This window comes from Protomyctophum parallelum (assembly GCF_964188405.1).
Source record: "Protomyctophum parallelum genome assembly, chromosome: 16".
Classification (NCBI taxonomy): domain Eukaryota; kingdom Metazoa; phylum Chordata; class Actinopteri; order Myctophiformes; family Myctophidae; genus Protomyctophum; species Protomyctophum parallelum.
The window spans coordinates 22,997,920-23,021,164 of NC_139711.1; the positions used below are offsets into that span (position 1 = coordinate 22,997,920).

Below are 23,245 nucleotides of genomic sequence, written 5' to 3' on the forward strand. Positions count from 1 at the left end.
TTTGTATGTTTAATTGACTTTTTTCCTTTTCTCTAATGTAAGTAATGTGAAGTAGCTACTACATGTTCGTACAGTAATAAGCATCCCCCCCCCCCCACACACACACACACACACACACACGCACACACACACACACGCGTGCGTGCGCACACACACACACACACACACGCACACACACACACACACACACACACACACACACACACACACACACACCACAGTGACCACACCCAATATGATGAGTCATCGGTCCCGTGATTGAAATTCCATTTTGTTTTTCTTTACCTTTGCCTGGATGCTAATCTGTTAAGTACCAGATACCATTATCTGAAACATGGGTCTTATGTAAGAATAGGTCATCTGACAGACAACCAATTAACAGGTGGAAAGTATTCTCATCTTGAAAATCCTATTACACCTCTCAAGCAAACCTTCTGGAAGTTTCTAGAAGAAGGTTTGGCCTCTGACATGCTGAGAAAACGTCTAGAAAGTATCCCAAAAAGTGCTGATTCTGTATCATGTAGTCTATAATATAGACTACATGATACAGAATTTTTTTGGGATACTTTCTAGACGTTTCTCAGCATGTTGTCAGAGGCCAAACCTTCTTCTAGAAACTTCCTGAAGGTTTGCTTGAGAGGTGTAATAGGATTTTCAAGATGAGAATACTATCCACCTGTTGGTTATTATTGTATATGCCTATGTTGTATTGTTGTTGAGAATTAGGCCTATAGCCTCTCAGACACAATGAAGAATATTTTGTTATTGTTGGATAAGATTTTGTCCACAATTAATGTTGGAACCATTAGGAGAGATAATAGGCAAACATTAATTGTGTAGACTTCTTGTAAATGAAGTAATGCAGATGTTTAACAATAATTTAAGTTTCATTTTACGCTCTCAAGAGTTAAAGATCTAATAAGGGTCCATTTGGTTATCAACTCTCCATCATTTAGCTGGGGACCACCTGGAACCCCCTCAAGGACCACTGGTGGTCCCCGGACCACTGGTGGTCCCCGGACCACTGGTTGAAAATCACTGGTCTAACACTGATAAAGATTATGTTTATTTTCTGAGACAGATTGTATGATTGTCTTCTTGTAGCCTATCATAATGTATTGTGTGTACTGTAGCCTAATGGTATAATACAGCCACCTTGTGGCCACTCCGTGACTACTACACCTACACCAACCATGTAATGTCAAATGTATGAAAGACAAGTCTTTAGGGGGCCAGCAAGCCAAACGACATCATGATATTCAGGATGTTCAGGACTAGGCCAGATCACAGTAACCTGACGCTGCCAGATCCATCCAGGGATGTCGGGTGAACTCAGGTGATATTCTGGGCCAGATCTGACTAGTCTTGGTTTCACTTGATCTGGCCCAATCAAGACGTCACTAATTCGCCCAGGTCCTGACCGGGCTTGCTGGGGTACAATGAATGCACTATCCACACCTTAATTACAATTTTTAGGCATTTAGCAGACGCTGTTAATCCAGAGCGATTTACATCAACAAGAACAAAAAAGAACAAAAAAGCATGGGAATAGGCCTACATCACATAAAAACATTTATCATGAAACATGCGTAATCTAAGAAAGTAACAGTGGAATATCTATATAATGAAACTATACATATAAACTATACGTATACTACTATGCTATACATATGTACTATGACGTGCTATGACTACATACAATGCAATTATATTGCTGTCTACATAACATGCTATAAGTCTGTCTGCTGCTCCCTGCATACTTTATAAATATTGAATTTGGTTAGTGTGGTGAAGTCAAGAGTTTAGTCATTCAAAAAGTCTTTAAAACTGAATATGAATATAATTAATTTAAGTACTGACAATTTATGTAATGTAATGAATATAATCTCAAGGGGAGATGTTTGGCAACAGACTGTCTTCTGAGTAGTCTACTCGCCGTGTAGAATCCTGACTGTTAATTGAACTGGTCCATTTCCACACTCTCAGAGCTATTGTTAACACTTGAATAACAATTAACTTGAATATACACATTCAAAGCTGAGTCCTTGTTTTGGTTGTTAAGTTATCTCGATGGGCTCTAGGATGGTCTCAGCAGTTCTTGGTTCAAGACCAACTAAAATCAAAAAGCATTAACTTTTAAGTCTCATAATGGTGAAAGAGAGAGTTTGAAAGATGATGAACAACACATGTGACCACAACATTGGTGAAAAAGATCGATAAAATGGAGAAGTTGGTTTCAGATGGATAAGATAGTCACGTGACTCTGAAATGGAGAAATAGAACTAGAACTAGTTTTCTAAACAAAACTTAAAAAACATTTTTTACAACAACTCTACAACTCTAAGGTAGGCTATATAATATTAATGACATTGTTCAATGTTGAAAATGAGTGGTATTCCCCCAAGGCATGCTGAACTGGCACTGCTAGCAGAAGGAACGTGTCAAACATCGACAAAGCTCGACCGCCAAGCAATCGCTGCTTCAGACAATGTGGCATAATTCTGCCAAGGAGACATTGGAGTTCATCCTGTTGCAAAGGAACCACCACAACTGTGGAAAACAGCCACCATGATACACATAATGGCCGCATAACGGCGAGGCTGGCACTGGCAGCCACATGCGGTGTGTGGATACAGCAATGAATGCCCGAGTGATCATTTATCTAATCTGTTATATACTTTATTACTAGATATAGTGGCTGTGGCAGAGTTGTTGTTGCTCTAGACAGTCAGGGGGATTACTAACAACCCACCCCCCACCACCCCATCCCATATATTTCTGCCTGCTCAGTAATATTTGGCCAGTAGGAATGTTTATCCCCTAATAAAGGCCGAAACAATAGGGGGGCTCGTCACAAACATTTGGTCAGGCACACGGCCGTCAAAACATGGCTTTTGTCACCACACAGGGTCACATTATTTCAAACTCTACTCTATATGACAACAGCACTCCGCACAGCAGCAGCACAGACACAGACACAGACAGGGCTCAGAGCAAACCGCATCCCGGAGCAGACAAGACTATCACCGCACAGGCAAACATCCAGATCCAGTTGTTATCGTGCAAAAGTGGACTCTTAACGGCTCTCCTGTTTTTCAACTAAATCTTGTTTCTCTGGTGATCTCCTCCATCAAGATGATTCACAAGACAGTTGTTCTGCTCTGTCTGGCAGTTTGTTTCCCTGCAGGTAACCTCAGAATAATTTATGAATGTCATATAATATAAGAGTTTGGTTGAGGCTAGATAAGAAATACATATTAAACTATATATTTCTGCATATTACTTTAAACATATAGTATAGTATATTGAAGTGCTGACTTAATTCAAACCTTTGTCAAATGTCACCTTTTCAGATGCAGAGGACAAGTCCAGATTCTACAGGAGGGTACAACAATTAAAAACTAAAACCAATATATACCCCCTTTGAAAGTCAAATCCTAAAAAATAAAATAACATATTCCATTGTCCATACAAATATTTGAAGGATGTACAGTAGTCTAAAATTAAATAAGTTTTAGAAACATCGGTATCTGAGTAGCTTTCAATATGGAATCACATTCAAACAGAAATTATGCTTGATCTGTCCCCAGCCTTCCTGCATTGATATGAGCACAGATGAGGCCTGTCCTCTGAATTACTCCCCTGTGTGTGGCACTGACGGTGTCACCTATGCAAACGAGTGTTCTCTGTGTGTCCACAGGCTGTAAGTATGGTCAACCTTATGCCCGATTTATACTGGGGGCTGAACAACGTGTAGCATTGCGATGCATTGCGAGTTTGCATTGTATGGTCCTGCTGTCCCAACAGCAACAGGGGACGGGGATTAGCCAACCAATATGGGAGCCAACAAATCTGACCGAGTCTGCCAATGTGATTTATTAGAGTTGTTTCACCCGTGACAGGGTGAGGGGGGGAAAGCCCTTTAACTTTGCTTTGCATGCAAGTATTATCACATCCTATTGATAAATTATGAATCCTAGTAATATAGACCAGTGTCTCTTAAAAATTTCATACAGTGTCCATTTGTACACTATCGGAGTTACAGACCTGTAAGGAACCATTTTGGTTCCTATTACTAACTATCAATAATTTAACTAGGGATCCCTTTGAACCACCTCAAGGATCCCTGGGGGTGCACAATCTCTCCCCCTGGGGGAACTCACTTTGAGAATCACTGATATATGCTGTAGAATAGATATATTATGGTAAACTCATTGCCACTGAATAGCCTCAAGATGCTCTTTTCCAAACCAACTGATGAAAATGTTTTCTTGTTTCCAGGTTAACCAACGCTGACATACTGATAGTGAGAGAAGGAGAATGCTGAGGAACGATGTCAACTGATGATATCATATCGTCATGTATCTCAGATTTCACACACACACACACACACACACACACACACACACACACACACACACACACACACACACACACACACACACACACACACACACACACACACACACACACACACACACACACACACACACACACACACACACACACACACACACACACACACACCCTCACACACACACACACACACACACACACACACACACACACACACACACACACACACACACACACACACACACACACACACACACACACACTTCTTAACTCCATACTATACATGACAATATAGCCATACGCTAATCATTCTTTTATAATCCTGATGTTTTGTATTATATCTAATATCACTGTTTGCCTCTGTGGATTATTTGGCCATTAAAGATCTAGAGCTTTGATGTTGTCCTTCTACGTGTCATCATACATAGTCATTTACAGGTCCTTTGCCCTTTGTTCCAGGTTAACTGTGGTGGTCTCGAAAACATAAAGGCACACTGGCAGAAAAATACTTGCTCGCTGCATGAAAAATTAATGAAGACTCCTTAGACTGAGACTAAAGAAAATATAATTAATTTTATTTTTAGATGCTGATAATAAAGTGCTCCGTGATCATACACAAGAAGACATGGGATTGAAACAATATTTCGGAACCTAATCTTATTCTAATCTCTTTAAGGAAATGTCCTTAAGGAATGTCTTTAAGGAAATGTTCTTACTAGGGGGATGCCATACTGTGTGTAGCTCAATATGTCCGTTTGTCACCTTCACATTCAATAGATCCCGTCTTTTGTGGCCAGATGTAATTGCCTGGGGTCTAGTGTGGTTGCAAACCCCAAACCCCTGTAAAAAATAGGGGTTTTAGGCTATTTTCAAATTAATGAACATTTAAATTTACAACATTGAACAACATTGCTCTCTGTTGCTTGGAGATTATTTGGGGAGATGAGGGAAGTGTTTGTCTGGCTGTGAAGAAATTAAGTGTCAGTATTTCTTATTTGATTTCTAAAGGTCTGTTGAAATAACAAAACATTGCACATGAAAGGACTGAGGCAATGTGGCAATGTTGATTACACATTCATTAAACTAAACTGTAAATTCGTAGTAAATTCATGAACTGCATGGTGTAGGCCTACACATCCCAACTCAAATGGGTTCAGGAGGTGTATGGTAAAAAAAAAAAAAAATTAATTAATTAAGAAATACCCACACTGGAAAAATAGGCTCTCAATATTTTGATTAATCAGGATGCCTGATGCACAATGGACCATATTACTCTTGCCACAAGAATGGGATTGTAAGTGAGTGATGGTGGGGCTTGTCCAAACTGACCCCTACAGGTAATCAGATGCACCTGCAAGACAGTATGAAATACTGTGTATACTGTAGAATGCAGAAGCCTCAATTAAAGGAATAGGCGTTCATAATTCTTTTAAAGATATTTTTTTTGCGGCTTACGCCTTTTATTGATTTTTGAAGGGACAGACAGTAGGCTGACAGGAAACGGGAGAGAGATGGGGGGATGACATGCAGTAAAGGCCGTGTCGGGTCCGGGAGTCGAACCCGCGGCACACTGCGACTGGATTACCAGTCCGGTGCCCAGACCGTTACGCTAGGGCCTGGGCCGGCTTTCATAATTCTAATATTCTCTCTGACTCCTTAGGCTGCATCGTGTGATGATACACTAAGGATGATGACTGGATTCACTTTCAAATGAAATAAACTTAAAAAAATATAAGAAATAAATGTAAAAAGTAATGAAAAAAATCACACCTGTGTGAAGTGAGTGGTGCAACCCCGTGTGGGGGTCCCCGGCGAGCCGCCCGCGTCCGAAACGGTCGAGAAATGACAGAGTTACCGTGTGGGGGTCCTCAGGGGGCCTCTCTGCCATACTGTACTGCACTGTCACTGTACTGTACTGTCACACCCGAAATCACGTAAGCTTCCCATCATCCACCTGTGCACAGTGTGAAGCTCAACAGCGCCACATGGCTGCTAAAAACCCAGGTTCCCATCATGCACCTGTGCACAGTGTGAAGCTCAACAGCGCCACATGGCTGCTAAAAACCCAGGTTCCCATCATGCACCTGTGCACAGTGTGACGCTCAACAGCGCCACTTTGTCACCTGTTGGTATACTCTAAACAGACATACAGTACATACACGCATACATACATACAAAGGGACACACATTGCTGTTCAAGATTGCTTCCAAGATTAAGTAGATTTAAAGCAATTGACAATTTAAAATAAATAATTAAATAATCATACTGTATACGTGATAACATATTTTATTTCAGTTTATATACATTTATTTTTCATCAGATATCGATGATTTATGTTTCTCTGAGAAACTAAAAAGGGATCCAGAATAATTCTAAATCTATAAAACTGTATTTCTTTTATAGAAACTTGTAATTCAACATTTCAAACGTTCCTTCACAGAGAAGCTGAGATTTGACAGTTTGTAGCGGTCGACAGTATTTGCGCGCTCTGCTTGCGCACTAGTAGGCCATTTATGGTCTACTAGTGTGCAAGTTCAACAAGCAAGTAGGCACTCGACAGAGTGCATTTCTAGTTTTAACTGTGATAAGTTACAAGATACAATGTGATATTAATATCTAAAAAGTAAAAAGTGTTCCTTTCTGTGCAAGATGCAGATGTGTGGTATAGAGGAGAGATGGTTACAACTCAGGGTGGAACAAGACTTGGGGAAGATGGGTGCAACGCAGGATGGTGCAAGAAGGATGAAGCAAAGTATTTTAATGTGGTGTCGTTTATGGTAAGGAGAAGTTGAAACGAGAAGTTGAAGTGATCAAAATAAAGACATTTGAGAAGATTCCATGTACAGTACTGTTACGCTATTATCCTAGTCTAATAATAACGAGGCAGAGAGTGAGGTTACGTTCTCATAGTATTGAAGCTAGGAAGGTTGCAGAAAACAACGAAGAAAAAGAGACAAGAAAGAATGGCAGTTATGGCATTGCCGAGCGAGAGATTTGACATTGTTTTGGCCTGTCTTGCAATATCTAAAGGACGAAGGACTGGCGTTGATGGAAGAAAATTCCTGTTCACGCATGCCTCATAGAGCATTTTATTATTAGCTATATAATTTCATAATCATCTCAGGTAGACTTACTGTATCACAAGATATATGAGCCATGCAGTAGCATTGTGCATGCTTCTATCCTGTCACTCCTGGGAGCTCATTGTAAAGGTTGGTGTTGGTCACATGTTCCCGACAGGATACAGAGTGCCACCAGTGGTAACCTATACGTGATATGCAGGTATAATGCAGTATAACCACTAAGAAAGCACCAGGCTTCCTGTATTTCCTTGAGGGCCCACTTGAAAGCCTATAATCACTCACAACTTAACTTACAATGCATGCAGGCCATCCCTTGAATTTTTAGTCTAATGAAAAATGTACAGCAGACAAGAGATCTACAATAATTTTATGATAATCAGCATCAATGGTAAGACGTTTCAAGCTAAAAAGTACATCACAACATAGTTGAGAAGCCATTTCTCTGCCACACAAGGTAGCTAAGACAATGCACAAAGTGAGGCAATGCACACCTCAGCGTCCTACAGTAAATACAAACCACCATACCATATTTGGAATGCTTTGTAGTTCCGTCGGTTTTCCAGATCTTGTGGACTAATAGATAATTGATTGATTGAAAAGTTTAGTATTAGACATAAATGTAAAAACTTGTGGTGGATCCTGTAGTCCAAAATAAACTGAACTGAGATATAAGCAGAACAGCACTAAGTGTTGATGATGATTTGAGGACTGAGAACTCTTTTTCACTGTGTCAGGTTAATTTTTTAATTTGTACACATTTTACATTGTCTGTCCTGATGAAGGTCTAATCGACCGAAACGTTGACCAATAAAGAGCAACATTTCTGGCAAGTTTCTGACATTGTGCGGGACCCTTCTTTGTTTTTCAAAGATAACCTTTTTAAACATACTGTATGTGAACATTATTTTATTATGTTGTGGTGGCATGGCATGCAGGGGATGATGTGGATTGCTGCTTTCAACACCCATTCTGCTCACCATTGTTCTGTCGAAAGTTCCCCAAATCATTGCTATATACCACCGGCAATTGGGTCTGTCGTCTGTCATCATTCCGGAGGTTGTTGTGATTTTTCGGTTGACCAATGGTGTGGTCTTTTAAGAGTCTGGGTGGTAACTCATTAAAATAAGCTATCTCTCTGTCCAAGTCTTTCATTTGAACCCCTCGGTCCAACACTATGCATCTGCTCGTACTGATCCTTGGGTTTATGCTTTTCCCGAAAGGCAAGTATTTATTTATTTATGTATTTATTTCATAGAGTTGTGTATAGTTTGTTAACACTCTTTTCTATTAATTAATGGTCATTCATTTCTCAATTAGAAAACTTGACCCTTGCCTCTGCACTTGGTCTGCTCTTTTTTCCTCTCTATACAACAAAACTCTTCACCGAAAATTGCAGATCTGCAGTATACAAGCTCACAACACATCGACGGCACATTGACAGTGTTCTGCTATATTCTCTGTGAATGTTCCTCCCAGAATAGAGATGCTAGGGTTCAAGTTCAAGTGGTTTCCAAAAGGGTGGCTGTAGTAACTCTGTCCCGGACCCATGTTGAGGAGTCAGGACCCATGGTCTTCAACCTTTTTAACTCTGTCCCGGACCCATGTTGAGGACCTTTTTCATATCAATGGCCATTATTTATTCTGCATTTGAGCCACGGACCACCATTTGATGATATTTAGCCTCTCAGACCCAAAACTTTGAATATTTTGTCGTAAGATTTTGTTCACAATTCCATGCTATATTGATTATGGTACCACAGGAGAGATAACTGGCAAACGTTGATCAAAATAACAATTATTCTACATTTCTCTAATTGTGTAGACCTAACCCGACCCAATGCAGGTTCTCAACCAGTGGTCCGGGGACCACTAGTGGGCCTTGAGGGGGATTTCAATTAAATGTTTGCCTGTTATCTCGCCAGTGTACCAACATCAATACTAGCCTCGGTCCCAGGCTTACTTATCTGCGAAAAGAAAAGCCTGGTCACAACCTAAGGCAGAGAAGCTATCGGCGGTTGTATCCTCCGGAACAGCCGTCAAATGTATTTCCCCCGGATACGATATTTTCCCGACCAATCACAACACTTGTTTCATTCACGGAGAATGTAAACTGATTTGTAAAGCATCAACGATTTCACATCCGCTAAAATAGTCTTTTCAGCTTAGGTCTTGCCCAGGGTGCATCAATACAGTATGGAATTGTGGACACAATCTTGTCCAACGACAACAAAATAGTTTGGGGTCTGAGAGGCTAAATCTCATCAAATAGTGGTCCGTGGCTCAAATAATACCCAAAATAAATGGGCCTTGATGGGGGTTGAAAACCCTCGTTGTCTCCCCCTCTTAAATAGAAAATGTATTTTCAAGTGGGTTACATTATTTCATCCAATCAGGAGAGAGAACCTCACAAAGATAATTTATCAATTTTGTCTGCTCATTTATTTGCTTCATCACTTCCAATTTCACTTGTTCTTCCTGTATCCTGTAAGAGTTCTTTCTGCTTATTGCAAACTTGATAGCTCGACCTGAAAATCTATTTTCTGCTGACTAAAGAGCTATGGGCAGATGGGAAGAGCTATTATTGAACAAATACACTAACAATGATATTGCTAGAGCTATTTAACACTACACTGTACACACGCACGCACACATATACACACTTACAGTATCTGGGGATGCAGTCTCCTCAAACTTTCATTTTTTTCTTCTTTTTTTGAGAAAAAAAACATTGAGAAATGTATCTTTTAATCCAAATAATACTACAATGTTTTTTCAGTGTGAAATCCACACAGATTATTAGGTTACTTAGGTATGCAGTAAAACAGTGTTGATTTTGTCGACTAATACTATGATGAAAAAGTTCATCGACTACCTGGAAACTGAATGAAAACAAAACCTATGATGACTAAAACTATGACTAAATATATTGGCAATTTTGTCAAGATATAAAATCTAGTTGGACTAGTGGACAAGAAATCCAGTATAATATATTACACGTGGTTGTATGCTGAAAATAGCAGATCTTAAGCTTGGGAGCTTGTAGACCGGCTATTTTCAGACTTTACGACGGCATCAAGGGCCGCCAAAATACATTTTAGTCAACTAAATCAACTGTACATTTGGTCAACTAAATTCTTATGAAATTTAGTCGACAAAAACTAGATTAACACTAAAACATTCCAGATGACTAAAATATGACTTAAAACTAAGTGAAGTTTCATTCCAAAGACTATATGACTAAACAAAATTTGCTGCCAAAAACAACACTGCAGTAAAACAGGGCTGCTCAACCTTCCTCATGGGCAAAACAGCAACATACAGCTGTGTCCAAGGGCCTGAAACATATTTTGTCCATCCTTTTAATATAAAAACTAGGTATTATTTCAAGCTGTGTGTACATTTTACATTAGTATTAAACTATAACCTGAGCATCTATACCTCCCGGTGTCTTATAGGCTATGCCATCCAATGTTATAAGTGCACGGGAGCTGAGGCAACCTGCAAAAAAGAAGAATGCCCTGGGAAATGTGCTGCAGCAACTGTCATGTATGAAGGTATGTGATGGGGGATTAAACTATTACATTTTGTGAGGCAAAACCTGTCACAGCTATAGTACAGTAATTTATACTACATCATTTGGCAGAGTCAGAGACTCATATTCTGTTTGTTTAAAGGTGGCAAGAACATGACTATGAAGTCCTGCATGGAAGATAAGATGTGTGCTACTGGCTCAATGAACGTTGGATCCCGCCGTGCCTACGCCATGTGCTGCAGTGATGCTCCCCTCTGCAACAATCCCTCAAGTAAGTATACCTATAGGCCTACAGTAGGCCTGTAGTGCACAGTGATGGTATAATAAGTAGACCTTTAGAGCAGTGGTTTTCAACCCATCTCATATCAAGGCCCATTAGTTATTCGGCATTTGAGCCACGGACCACCATTTGATGACATTTAGCCTCTCAGACCCCCCTCCCCGAAAAACCAAAGAATATTTTGCTGTCGTTGGACAACTATTCCATGCTGTAGTGATGTTGGTACCATTAGGAGAGATAACAGGGAAACGTTGATCAAAAGAACAATTCTTCTACATTCTCTAATTGTGTAGACTTCTTATAGGCTAAATTAAGTATTTAGTAATGCTGATGTTTAACAAAAATTGAACTCATGAAAGTGTAAAATGAAACCAAATGTACCTGTACGGGTTCTATAAGGGTTCTGTAAGGGTCCATTTGGTTAAATTCTGTAAGGGTTCTATAAAGGTCCATTTGGTTATCAACTCTCCATCATTTAGCTGGGGACCACCTGGAACCCCCTCAAGGACCACTGGTGGTCGTCCCCGGACCACTGGTTGAGAACCACTGCTTTTTTAGAGCATCAACCATTATTTAAAAGACGCTGTAGAAGCTGTAGAAGCAAGACCACAGACAGGCACAGTTTGATATAGTTAATGGCATTAGGAATGAAGGAGGTCAGCTCCATATATGGAGATCTAAGGGTGGCAGCGGGGTCAGTGTTGTTGTTATGTATACTTTTTTTCTAAATTGTATTCCGTATACAGTTCCAACCAATCCTCGTCCCAATAAGAAGAAGTGCTACACTTGCAAAGGCACCGACTGCTCCGAGATGAAAGAGCTATTATGTTCTGGGGATGAGGATCGCTGCATGTCAGGATATGGTAACTATAGGTCATGGCTTTTTATGTGGCCTTTTCCGCACATATTTCACATTCCTATAAACTCAGAAGAATATTCATAGATTTTTCTAGACTGTAGGCCAGTACAGACAGTAATATAATGACTATATATGTTATCTTTGCAGCCAGGGTTCTCAACGTTTTTGGCTGGGGACCCTCGGAAATGCTTTGCAACAGTTGCAAGTTGCTAGTTTTATTTATTTATCTGGGGACCCCCCAAAATAATTTGGCAGGGGCCATGCAGTTACGGCTATTGGTAGGACGTAGGCGTTCCAAATTGTAGTGGCATATGAGCTAAATTAATTTAACCCCTTGTTTGAGCTGAATCTGGGTTGAACGTGGTTTGTGAAACTCCCTGGTGTTGTTTGTTTTGCTATTAAGGGCTACCCAAAGTTGGAGTTGAATTGTGCTGCTTCAGATTATAAAGTTGCATCACCATACAAGGAAGTGTGCACATTAATCATGAGTAGGCCTATAGCAGACATTTAAGTAATGTGTGTTTTGTCGTTGTTGTTGTTCACAGCGGCAATGGAGAGTCAAGGCAAAATGATGAAAGTGATGGGCTGTGCCAAATCGAGCATGTGTATGTCAACTATCAGCATCGGAGTCATGGAAGTCAGAGAAGCAACCTGCTGTGATGGTGACCTGTGCAACAACGGCGGCCCAAGCATTGCTGTTAGCCTCTTGCTCCTGGTAGCGCCGGTGGTCTCTGTTGCTCTGTTCAACTGAAGGGAACCCTTATACCTAAGCCAACTTTGTCTCAACTCGATTTTCTTGGGCTGAACAAATAATTAGACAGAATAAAAAAAGGACAGGGTACAACACTTTTTTGAGTTTTTTTTCTTTCTAATTATGTTCTGTCCAAAACAATTGTGTTTATTGTCATGAATTGTCAGCAGCTGAGTTGGCTTTGTCCGAGTCTTTAAATAAATACTTTTTGCAGCTTTATTATTGGATATCCTCATCATTGTTTCATGTATAAAAATCTGAATTTGGAAGAAGCTGTATGGTTACAGTTGTTTTTTTTTAAATTCATTTTATCTATATCTTAAACAATCTATGGCTCCATATTCTTCCAATTATTAATTCAGGCATTCCAGTCAACTCTTTTTGAGTGCTTTGTGTCTCTGGCTGTGTCCCTGTGTCCCTGCCACACACACACACACACACACACACACACACACACACACACACACACACACACACACACACACACACACACACACACACACACACACACACACACACACACACACACACACACACACACACACTACACACCATACATACTACGTGCTCTTATCATCATACGTCATCATACATCATCTCATTCTGGCCTCACTTTTGTCTTCAATGTTTGTTTACACAAACCCTCAAAGCTGAACATAGAAGGGCCAGTGCCCCTCAACAAGTAGGAGTTGGAGAGAGAAAACAATGACTTGTCTCTGATCAGTGGTGTAAAGTAGGTAAGTACATTTACTCAAATACTATACTTAAGTAAAATTTTTAGTTTTGTTTAGGGGGGCTAGCCCCTCCTATATTCCGCTATTTGTGTAGATTTTTGTCTTACACAAACATTAAATTCCCATTGACAATGAATGGACATAGATTGTATGTATAGTGTCAAAAGGCTCATGGAGATTCACTGACACCCAATCAAGCCTGAGTGAGTGGCAGCTTGTTCATTGGCCGCGCACAGGTGTGGGAGGCTATATAAGTAGAACTAGCTGCACTCATTCCCTAGTGCATGCTCAGATCACCACACCGTGTGGCCTCTTCCTCTTGTCGCAACATCCAGAACTACCACCTTTCTTCAAGCCTCAGGCTCAAACGGTGTGCGTCCAAGAACAAACATGAGTTAGAAAAGCTTATGGAACATCAACTTTGTTCATTGCCATAATCACCTCATCACCCATCATGGACTCACTGCACTGCCCATGTGTGCTTTGTGTCGTGTCGAATGTTTGCTCCTGTTTATCTATCTATTACAAGATGACCAGCAGTTCATATTCATGTTATTTTCCTGAATTTTTATTGAACTGAAATATGGACTAATTAGTTGGTGTCTAATGTTTGGCCTGATTTCACTGCGCCATATTCATATACATGCATGTGCGTATTATCTTTATGCATGTATATTTGATATATAACTTATGGTGCCCTCATTATACATTAGGCCTACATTATTATTGATTGATGCCTTATTTAGATATAAACTATTCTATGATCTGAAGATGGTTTATTATTATTGGTTTGAACTGCTATTTATGATTTTTTTATTGGAGATGATTATTATTATTGCTGATACAATTCTATTATGTGTTTCTTTATGTACAGCACACACACCGTGTGTACCACACACACACCGTGTGTACCACACACACCACAATTGCCAAGTAAATTGCCACCCTGTGGCCAAAGAGAATCCTCTGCCTCCTTTCATTCCCTATTCCCTATTCCCTATTCCCTATTCCCTACTATGGTCAGCCTGGCCGGTGGCCTTGCCTGCTCACCTCTGTCAGTCACTAACCTGAACTATTTCCGAGAGACACTCTTTCAGTCTGAGCAAATCGGCTTAAGTGTCTACTTTTGTCCACACAAACATTACATTTCCATTGACAATGAATGGAGAATTTTACATCATAGTATCTGAGCAAATAGACATAGTGTATTCTTTATGACATGATGATGTACGATGATAAGAGCGCCCCAGTACACTTCACACGGGTGTGATTTTTACTTTACTGCAGTATTTCCAATTTTCTGTACTTTTACTTCTACTCCAATATATCGCAGAGGCAATATTGTACTTTTACTCCACTACAATTATTTGAAAACTTTAGTTACTATAATTACTTTGAAGCTTTTGATTATTATTACAAAAGCATACATTAACCACTTCAACCCTATTATACATATCGGCCATTTGAAAATAGCCAATCTACAAGCTTGTAGATCTGCTACTTTCAAAAGATTTTTTGTACAATTTATACGTTTGAAAACTTGAAATGGGACATTCTGCATAATGAGTACTTTCTACTTTTGGTACTTTAGGTACATTTTGATAGCAATGCTTTTGTACTTTTACTCAAGTACATTTTGAATCCCAGACATGCAGAGTCTTTCTACATTGCAGTATGAATAGTTGACCAAACCAGAAGATATAGTGCATGGTTACATGCACAAATTGCAATTATTAGGCTATAACAATGTAGCTATGCTGTTTATATAACTATAGCATTGCAACATTGTCACAGTACTGGGCGATAATGTAATCAGAATCCTTTATTATACCAATTCATGAAAGCTTTAGCTTTAGCCTACGTTTTATGAATTAGCAAATCAAAAATCTCACATTTCAAGTGAAATATGGTTAAATCTTTGGATAAAGGCGCATTCTGGACAACAAGACTCGTTGCAAGAACATAATGCAGCATCAACCTGTGGTTTGGATGATCTGACTGCTTTGAAAGAAAGAAAGAAGTGCATATGTTTCTACACAAATCATGCATGTTTTCTACACAAATGCATGCCACAAACAATTCATACTGTTGTGTTTTAATTGAGAGAATATATATATTTTTTGCATTAACTCATTTTAAAGGTTTCATAGTTCTAGACTACAATACAAACGATGTAGGACTACTGCTATGTTGCACTTTAAAACAGACAACATACAGTGTAATGAGCTGATTTCATTGGCAATTGTACACCAAGAGGAATGCAACAGGAGCAGGCCTCCTCTGTCTCTCTCCCCCTGTGTGCTCAGTCAGGGTGTCGAGCACTTCTGTTGGGACATGTCGGGAGTTGCAACATTAGATCCTCTTGCTGATCCGTTTGAATGTCACGCCGTTCTCTCCTGGGGTTATGCAATTCTAAAATGCATGACAGGGAACAGACATGTATAAAGATGGTTTAGGGCAGGGGTGGGAAACTTTGACCATGGAGAGATCCACTATCCACACTCACTCCAGAGGACCACATTGCATATTACTGTCGTAGCAAAAATTGCCGATCTACAACCTCAAAACGCGTCGCTAGATCGGCTATTTTTGCTATTATTTGAATTTAAATCCTTTTTTGCTATTTTTTCAATTGGAATCGTGAAAGGCAACATTTTTATTTCATTTCAAATGCCTTTAATTATAGTTATGTTAACTCTATGAACTATACAAATACATTGAACATAAAATAAAATAAAAATGTCAGCAGCCGAGTTGGCTTTGTCCGAGGCTTAAATTTATACATACTTTCTGAAAGGTCTATGGGAAAAATGTAATGGGACATTCTCTTCCGGGCCACTCGTCGGCGACGCTCTACGGTTTAAGACAGAGGTTCTCAACCTTTTATACTTGTTCGACCACTACCATAATTTAGAACAATCCTCAAGGAACGCCCCACCTCACCTCCATATGTATTTAGTATAGGCACGACACAGTCATTTCTATTCAATTTTATTTCACGTTAAGGATCTTAAAGCTACTTATTTTCCTTGATAGATCGATAGTCAAACTACACTCTAACGACAGATTGTATACATCAGCTACACCGTGCGACACCGTACACAACAAAGTACATCAAGCCCTTAAACATATTGTTGATGCACGTAACAATGGTACAATGTATTTATTTGTATTTATCCCTCCCCCCCACCCCGCAATAGACCACTAGTGGTTTAGGATATCTCTGCTGTCGCACCTAAAAACTCAAAAATACAAATTTTTCACGAAATGAATAATGAAAATGAAGTTGTTTCCTCCCAACAGCAAGGATATGTAAAATGCATCATATTTCTATACTGCACAAGTAAGACTAAAAGTCTCACTAACCATGCAGAGAGAAGCTATTTGTGTTCATTGTATGATAGTGTTGCTTAGCAAAGACTGTTGCAACATGATTATCTAATCATGTCTTTGTAATTCAGTGAATGTGGATGTGTGGTTCTCGCTCTCACCATTACGAGTTTGTCTTCTTTGATCTCAGCGCTGAAGTGGTATTGTGGAAATTGTATTGAAACCTGACCTCCGTCCAAATTAACCATGGCCTAAAGTGGAACAAATAGACAAAACAAGGAATGTGATTTTACCATACCATATTATGTAAGTAGGCTACAATGGTGGATGAAGTACTTAAATGTTTTACTTAAGTAAAAGTATAAATACTGCAATGTAGATCTTGTACTCCGTTACAAGTAGAACTCCCGTATTAAAAATGTACTCAAGTAAAGGTACAAAAGTATCGGCATCAAAATGTACTGAAAGTAATAAAGGTAAAAGTACTCGTATTGCAGAATGTCCTATTTCACAAGTTCAAAATGTGTACAAAATATTTTGAAAATAGCAGATCAACAGGCTCACAATGCGTCGCATTGTGAGCTTGTAGATTGGCTATTTTCAAATGGCTGAAATGTAGGCTATATGGGTTGAAGTGGTTAATGTATGCTTTACAATAAAAATCTCCAAAGTAAAAGTAAAACATTTGGCTCTGAGATGTAGTGGAGTAGATGTAAAAGTATTGGAAATTGGAAATACTCAAGTAAAGTACAAATACCTCAAAAATATACTTAAGTACAGTACTTGAGTAAATGAATTGTTACTAAATGTACACCACTGTGTAAGTACCATTTATTTTGTGTATAGTACTGTAGTTTGTCATGAAATGATTAATTATTCCATTCACTCACCTTGAATGTGGGGCCCAGCATTGTCTTCAGTTCACACTCCTGGCCAGCAGTAAAGTCATTGGACCAGGTCCAGTTGGGAATGCTCTGTGTCCAGGTAAAATCATTACCCTTCTGCGCCACCTCTGTTATCACTTTATGATCTGTCTTGGCTTTAGTTAAACCTAGTTTAGAAGAAAAGCATTAAAAAAAAAACAGAAAAGGTTTACTCAAATTCCTCTTCCAAATATCTGTATCAACGAGCCTAATTTTATAGGAATCATTTGGCAAATATATACAGTACCGATGATTTGCAGAAATTCGGCATAGTTTTCTTGACTCTCAAGCTCGTATTTCCCAGTGAAGGCCATGATGTTGGCGAAAGGAGAGAAGAGAAAAGGGAAAGAAGCGTATAGGAGCAAGTGAAACGAGAGGAGTGGCATTCAGGTACAGATATGCCTTTGGTTTCGCAGTGATCACTGCCAAATTCCTCCCTTTTCCAATCCTGTCATACATACCCCAGATCCAGGTGTGACAAAGGGAGCCCTGTATGAGCAAGAAGTATGCTATTTGTTTTCTGTATCAATCTGTTGTCCTCTCTGTTGGCTCAAAGCTATATATGTTGAGCAGGAATTCTTTAGTGTTCAGGACCTGGTCTTTAAAACGTGATGTTACATGAAGTAAGGACTGCAAGTCAGTGCAGGTTAGGTATAAAGACAGCCGAACTATACAAAACACAACTACAAATTAATGTACAATTACTTCTACAGACCTTTGGCACCGTGATAACATCCAGGGATGTATCTGGTCTTTTACCTGATTATTATTATTGTTGATCATTATGATTCTGGGGGAATAGATAAACAAACAAACGTTTTATCACCTCACCATTGTGTGTGTGTGTGTGTGTGTGTGTGTGTGTGTGTGTGTGTGTGTGTGTGTGTGTGTGTGTGTGCAGACACACATTTGTGCAGATCCAAATAAAGTAATTCAAATGTGTGTGTGTGTGTGTGTGTGTGTGTGTGTGTGTGTGTGTGTGTGTGTGTGTGTGTGTGTGTGTGTGTGTGTGTGTGTGTGTGTGTGTGTTTGTGTGTGTGTGTGTGTGTGTGTGTGTGTGTGTGTGTGTGTGTGTGTGTGTGGTAGGATAAGAAAATGGGATTTTTACTCCAATACAGTCCCATACAGTTTTGTCCGTGACCAACAAATGGCACTGTTTAGGAAACTCTCTGATCAGTTCTCTCCTGTCTGTAGTAGGCTGTAGTGTAAACCATATAGTGCTGTATCATCTCGCTGTATTCTGCAAATGCCTTCTAAATCAGTCAGTATAGCTCTCACACTTTAAAGATTTTTCAAACAGCAAAGGTACAGGGATACAGCATGGAACAAAGTGAGCTTGTAGAACCGCTATTTTTGAATAGCCAACGAAAAAATCTAAAATGACACAGCTGCTTTCCCGGTTTTAAAGGATTTTAACCCAGAGATTCATGTTCACATCAACCCTTCAAACCAGAGGTAGTCTGACATATTATCGGATTGACCGATATATACAGTATTATGTACAACATTGTGATCGGTAGCTATCCTGGGATGGCAGATTTATAAAATAAATTGTGAAGTTTTTGCTTGTTTCAAAATTAACATTGTTAATAACCACACTAACTATCCGGAGTTATTCAAATTGCTTTCATACTTTTGAAATTATTATTATTATTTCTCTTAAACAGTCAGTAAAGAGTGCTTAGAGAGCTTGAAATGTTAAAATGCTAAACAATAGACATGCCTGACTATAATCAAAGGCACGTGTGCAGACAGTGGAATCAGCCAGGTCCCTGTTATGGTAGAGTTGGCTTCATTAATTATGAATATTGGAATCTTCAAGAAAGAGAGATGAAATGGGTTCAAAATATCAGTTTTGCCCTTGAAAAATCCATATTGGACGGCCTCTATTTCGAACAGGATATCCTATCCTCTCGGGTGGTATTTTGTGGTGACAGTCACAAGTGTGAACGAGAGATTGAGATCTTTATTTTGACAGTACATCCATTAATATACCAACTCAAAATTTATTTTTCGTATTGCACCTAGCTGGAATGACGTGAAAGATGCAGATGTTGACATTTTATATTTATTTAAGTGTCACAACTTTATCCCATAGTGATAACTTTATCTTTACACCTCTTTACACCTCTCTTAAACCACTTAAACCCCTACATTATACTTCTTTTGCGTCAAATAGCGGATATACGGTAGCCGATCTACAACTCACTCCACATTGCAACGCAGCGAGCTTGTCGATAAGCTATTTTCACCCAATGGTCACCTATATTTTCGTATATTTTTGCCCAGAATAGTGTCGCCAGGGTTCATGTGGTTAAAGATGTCAAGCATTATAAAGAAGACGATTACTGTGCACACAAGAGATAAACCTGGTTATAGTTCACGATATACCATAAGCCATAAGGATATCAAGTGATTGTAACAGAAAGTCGATCATTGGCTTGTTCCACGGATCACATAAGTCAGCTTCCCTTACTCTTGTACATCAGTCTCTTCACAGCTAAAAGAGAGACATGAATTCAATTACCAAGGGAAATTGGAAACGGAGTGGAAAGGTTGTGTTGGGTGCATTTATTTTGCCATTGCCAATATATATACTGTATGGTTGGCAATGGCAAAATAAATGCATATAAATATAAATTTCCTATGTTGCTTTTTCATACACACCCACATGCATTGGCCACTTTCCAATCCATAACAGTACAGTGTGAGCAATCACAATCGATATACCCTGTCTCTACCACCCTCCTGCCTCCAGTATGTTTCACATTGCCCCATTTCACCATGGCTGTCACGACACATGATGACATGTACAGCAACACAGACCAAAAAACACTTCTGACACAGCAGCAATAATAACCTATACTCAATAACGTCATGTGAACCGTCAATGGCAATGACATTATGATTCATTTTCTGATGAAGGTTGATGGGAATGAACTTAAAACCACTTGTGTGTAAAACAGGGGGGCAGTCAGACAGATATTTTGTGAAGCCATAAGGAAATCGGGATTTCCTGAAAATTCATATAATGGCCTGTTGTGGCGCTGTCATTGGGCTCAAAAAACCCCATAGCTCCATAGAGATCCATGTATTTGGGCCCAACTTCACCTAGACTGTAATAAACATGGTCATGAATACTTTCTGCTTCCAGTCACTAGTTTAAAGTCTCATTTCTAATGTCATAATATTCTTTTGGGAAAATTATGGTCCCATTTATTAAAAAAATGAAGTCGCGTACGGCGTGGCTACCGTTACAATCTATGAACGGGATCCCCCACCCACTCGAGTCAAAATAAAAACCAACGAAGAAGAAGGGGGGAAGTCCCGCCTCGTTGTCTGGGCCAGCCAATGGCCAGCTGGGCCCAAACGGATCTAGAAAGATGGCGACTTCCATTGCAAGGAATTTTAGGCTTCATTTTACGTTCATGTTAGACCCGGGGAACACTTTGTCCATATTTTTTTACAGTCTATGGTGTAAAATAGTACATGACTGGCATGTAATCCTACAGTATAAATGTCATCTCTCTGGTGCACAGTAAAATCCTCAGTGTTCATTGAACTCGGAGAGTAGAAAGAAAATTGGTTCCATTTGAGCACTCAACACAGTTTCAGTAACACGGAGGATGGCACTGCGTGGAATAGCACTCTGCTGGTTATTCAAGTCCCCCACAGGGAATGAATTATTAGCCTAAGCCAAACATCATACAGATAGTTACACCTGGTCCTCTGGAATGGAAATTACTTTGTCCGAGACTTCCCTTCCTCCGGTTTGAAGCCGGAAACAAAACACATCGCCAGTAGATTCCTTGGAGGGGCCGACCCCCACAGAGGCCCCACTCGGCTCCCCTCTCGGCCGACTGTCTGTGGGGCTGCCGGGCAAGAGGCTGGGGGTGGCCAGAGTTGGGGTGGTGTTGCATGGAGAGAAGCCCTTGTTCAGGTTGCGCGGGCTGGGGCTGGCCGAGGAGGGCAGCGTGCGCTGGCTGCCGTTCGGGCAACTGGAGTTGTTTTGCTCGGCCGAGAGTCTGCGGGAGTTCACAGAGGAGTTGAAGTTGGTGGAGCGGTAGTTGTACGCCCGAAACTTGGGGCGCTTCCGTTTGCGCCACTGGCACCGGAGGATGCGGATGAAGGCCATCTTGAACTCGCGGCTGCATAAGGGATAGACGATTGGGTTCATGCAGCTGTTGAAGTAACCCAGCCAGAAGATCACCTTGAAGAGGGACTCCGGGGGACGCAGGTTCTTGTTGAAAGACCCTGGAAAGAGAAAGGGAACACAAATTTGGTCAATGTGGATGGTTGGCTTCTTTTTTTAAAGATTCTTTGTATTTTTATATTATTTATATAATATTTTTATAGAGGGACAGACAGTAGGCTGACAGGAATTGAGGAGAGAGATGGGGGGGGGGGGGGGTGACATGCAATAAAGGCCGTCAGGATCGGCAGTCGAACCCACGGCACACTGCCAGACTTGGACCAAGCCAAGGTGCCTGGACCGCTGAGCCACGGGTCAGGCATGGATGGTTGGTTTCTACTAATAACCTTCGAGTTGAGCATTTCTGTGACGAATATTGTTCTGTCTAAGCGTGTTGATTTCGTCGACTAATACTATGACGAGAAATGTTCGTAGACTATACCTTTTTTCACTGACAAACTAAATGGAAACTAAATGAAAACTAAGCTATGATGACTAACACTAAATATATAGACAATTCCGTCGACAAATTCAGGTTACATGCTGAAAATAGGCAATCTAGCCTACAAGCTCACTAGATCGCCTATTTTCAGCAAGTGTAAAATCAGCCATTACGACAGCATCAAGGCCCGCCAAAATACACTTTAGTCGACTAAATCAACTATAGATAGATAGATCTTATGATATTTAGTCGACTAAAACTAGACTAACATTCCAGGTGACTAAAATGTGACAAAAACAAAATGAAAACTATTCAAGAGACTATAATGACTAAAACTAAAATCTAAATCTGCTGACAAAATCAACACCGTCAGCACTGCAGCAGGATACATTTTGCCAAGTAGATGGCAGTATTTTACAATATAACTAAGTCTGGTTACTTAAGTTGACGTTCATTAATTTGTGCCATTGATTTGGAAAGATATGTTCAGTTGCAATGTCATTTATCAGGGTTGTTGCACATGTGCTGTTACAGATGTGTGTGTGTGTGTGTGTGTGTGTGTGTGTGTGTGTGTGTGTGTGTCTGTGTGAGGGTGTGTGTGTGTGTGTGTGTGTGTGTGTGTGTGTGTGTGTGTGTGTGTGTGTGTGTGTGTTTGTGTGTGTGTGTGTGTGTGTGTGTGTGTGTGTGTGTGTGTGTGTGTGTGTGTGTGTGTGTCTGTGTGAGGGTGTGTGTGTGTGTGTGTGTGTGTGTGTGTGTGTGTGT

General features: G+C 40.0%; 4 protein-coding genes across 4 annotated transcripts in view; 2 read left to right on the forward strand and 2 right to left on the reverse strand.

Moving 5' to 3' along the window:
* The first annotated feature begins 2,976 nt into the window (after positions 1-2,976).
* LOC310873873 (putative pancreatic secretory proteinase inhibitor) lies at positions 2,977-4,448 on the forward strand. The gene is made up of 4 exons (XM_083786428.1): positions 2,977-3,187; positions 3,354-3,385; positions 3,591-3,703; positions 4,282-4,448. Exons 1-4 carry the CDS (start codon positions 3,136-3,138, stop codon positions 4,325-4,327), a joined length of 243 nt encoding a protein of 80 aa, XP_083642554.1. The 5' UTR covers positions 2,977-3,135; the 3' UTR covers positions 4,328-4,448.
* A 4,084-nt stretch (positions 4,449-8,532) lies between these two features.
* LOC310873221 (uncharacterized protein) lies at positions 8,533-13,081 on the forward strand. Its single transcript, XM_083785557.1, has 5 exons — positions 8,533-8,660; positions 10,896-10,994; positions 11,115-11,243; positions 11,999-12,125; positions 12,670-13,081. Exons 1-5 carry the CDS (start codon positions 8,615-8,617, stop codon positions 12,860-12,862), a joined length of 594 nt encoding a protein of 197 aa, XP_083641683.1. The 5' UTR covers positions 8,533-8,614; the 3' UTR covers positions 12,863-13,081.
* Positions 13,082-15,675: 2,594 nt separating this feature from the next.
* LOC310872932 (gastrotropin-like) lies at positions 15,676-18,374 on the reverse strand. Its single transcript, XM_083785137.1, has 4 exons — positions 18,097-18,374; positions 17,817-17,977; positions 17,088-17,177; positions 15,676-16,008 (listed from the first exon to the last, which is right to left on the reverse strand). The coding sequence occupies exons 1-4, from the start codon at positions 18,233-18,235 to the stop codon at positions 15,949-15,951; spliced, it is 450 nt and encodes a 149-aa protein (XP_083641263.1). The 5' UTR covers positions 18,236-18,374; the 3' UTR covers positions 15,676-15,948.
* A 1,529-nt stretch (positions 18,375-19,903) lies between these two features.
* The window catches only part of LOC310873131 (alpha-1A adrenergic receptor-like), a 33,991-nt gene continuing 30,649 nt past the window's right edge, over positions 19,904-23,245 (reverse strand). Inside the window, exon 2 of the mRNA XM_083785439.1 lies at positions 19,904-22,103. Coding sequence (XP_083641565.1) covers positions 21,565-22,103 — 539 coding nt within the window. The 3' untranslated portion in view covers positions 19,904-21,564. The remainder of the gene's footprint in view (positions 22,104-23,245) is intronic.

Coding starts and splice junctions, on each gene's coding strand:
- LOC310873873 (XM_083786428.1), top strand. CDS start 3,136: ATGATTCACAAGACAGTTGTTCTGCTCTGTCTGGCAGTTTGTTTCCCT. Junction 3,188..3,353: donor GGCAGTTTGTTTCCCTGCAG/GTAACCTCAGAA, acceptor TCACCTTTTCAG/ATGCAGAGGACAAGTCCAGA. Junction 3,704..4,281: donor TCTCTGTGTGTCCACAGGCT/GTAAGTATGGTC, acceptor TCTTGTTTCCAG/GTTAACCAACGCTGACATAC.
- LOC310873221 (XM_083785557.1), top strand. CDS start 8,615: ATGCATCTGCTCGTACTGATCCTTGGGTTTATGCTTTTCCCGAAAG. Junction 8,661..10,895: donor GTTTATGCTTTTCCCGAAAG/GCAAGTATTTAT, acceptor GGTGTCTTATAG/GCTATGCCATCCAATGTTAT. Junction 10,995..11,114: donor AGCAACTGTCATGTATGAAG/GTATGTGATGGG, acceptor GTTTGTTTAAAG/GTGGCAAGAACATGACTATG.
- LOC310872932 (XM_083785137.1), bottom strand. CDS start 18,235: ATGCCACTCCTCTCGTTTCACTTGCTCCTATACGCTTCTTTCCCTTTT. Junction 17,178..17,816: donor TGCTGGGCCCCACATTCAAG/GTGAGTGAATGG, acceptor GTTCCACTTTAG/GCCATGGTTAATTTGGACGG. Junction 16,009..17,087: donor AAGAAGACAAACTCGTAATG/GTGAGAGCGAGA, acceptor CATGCATTTTAG/AATTGCATAACCCCAGGAGA.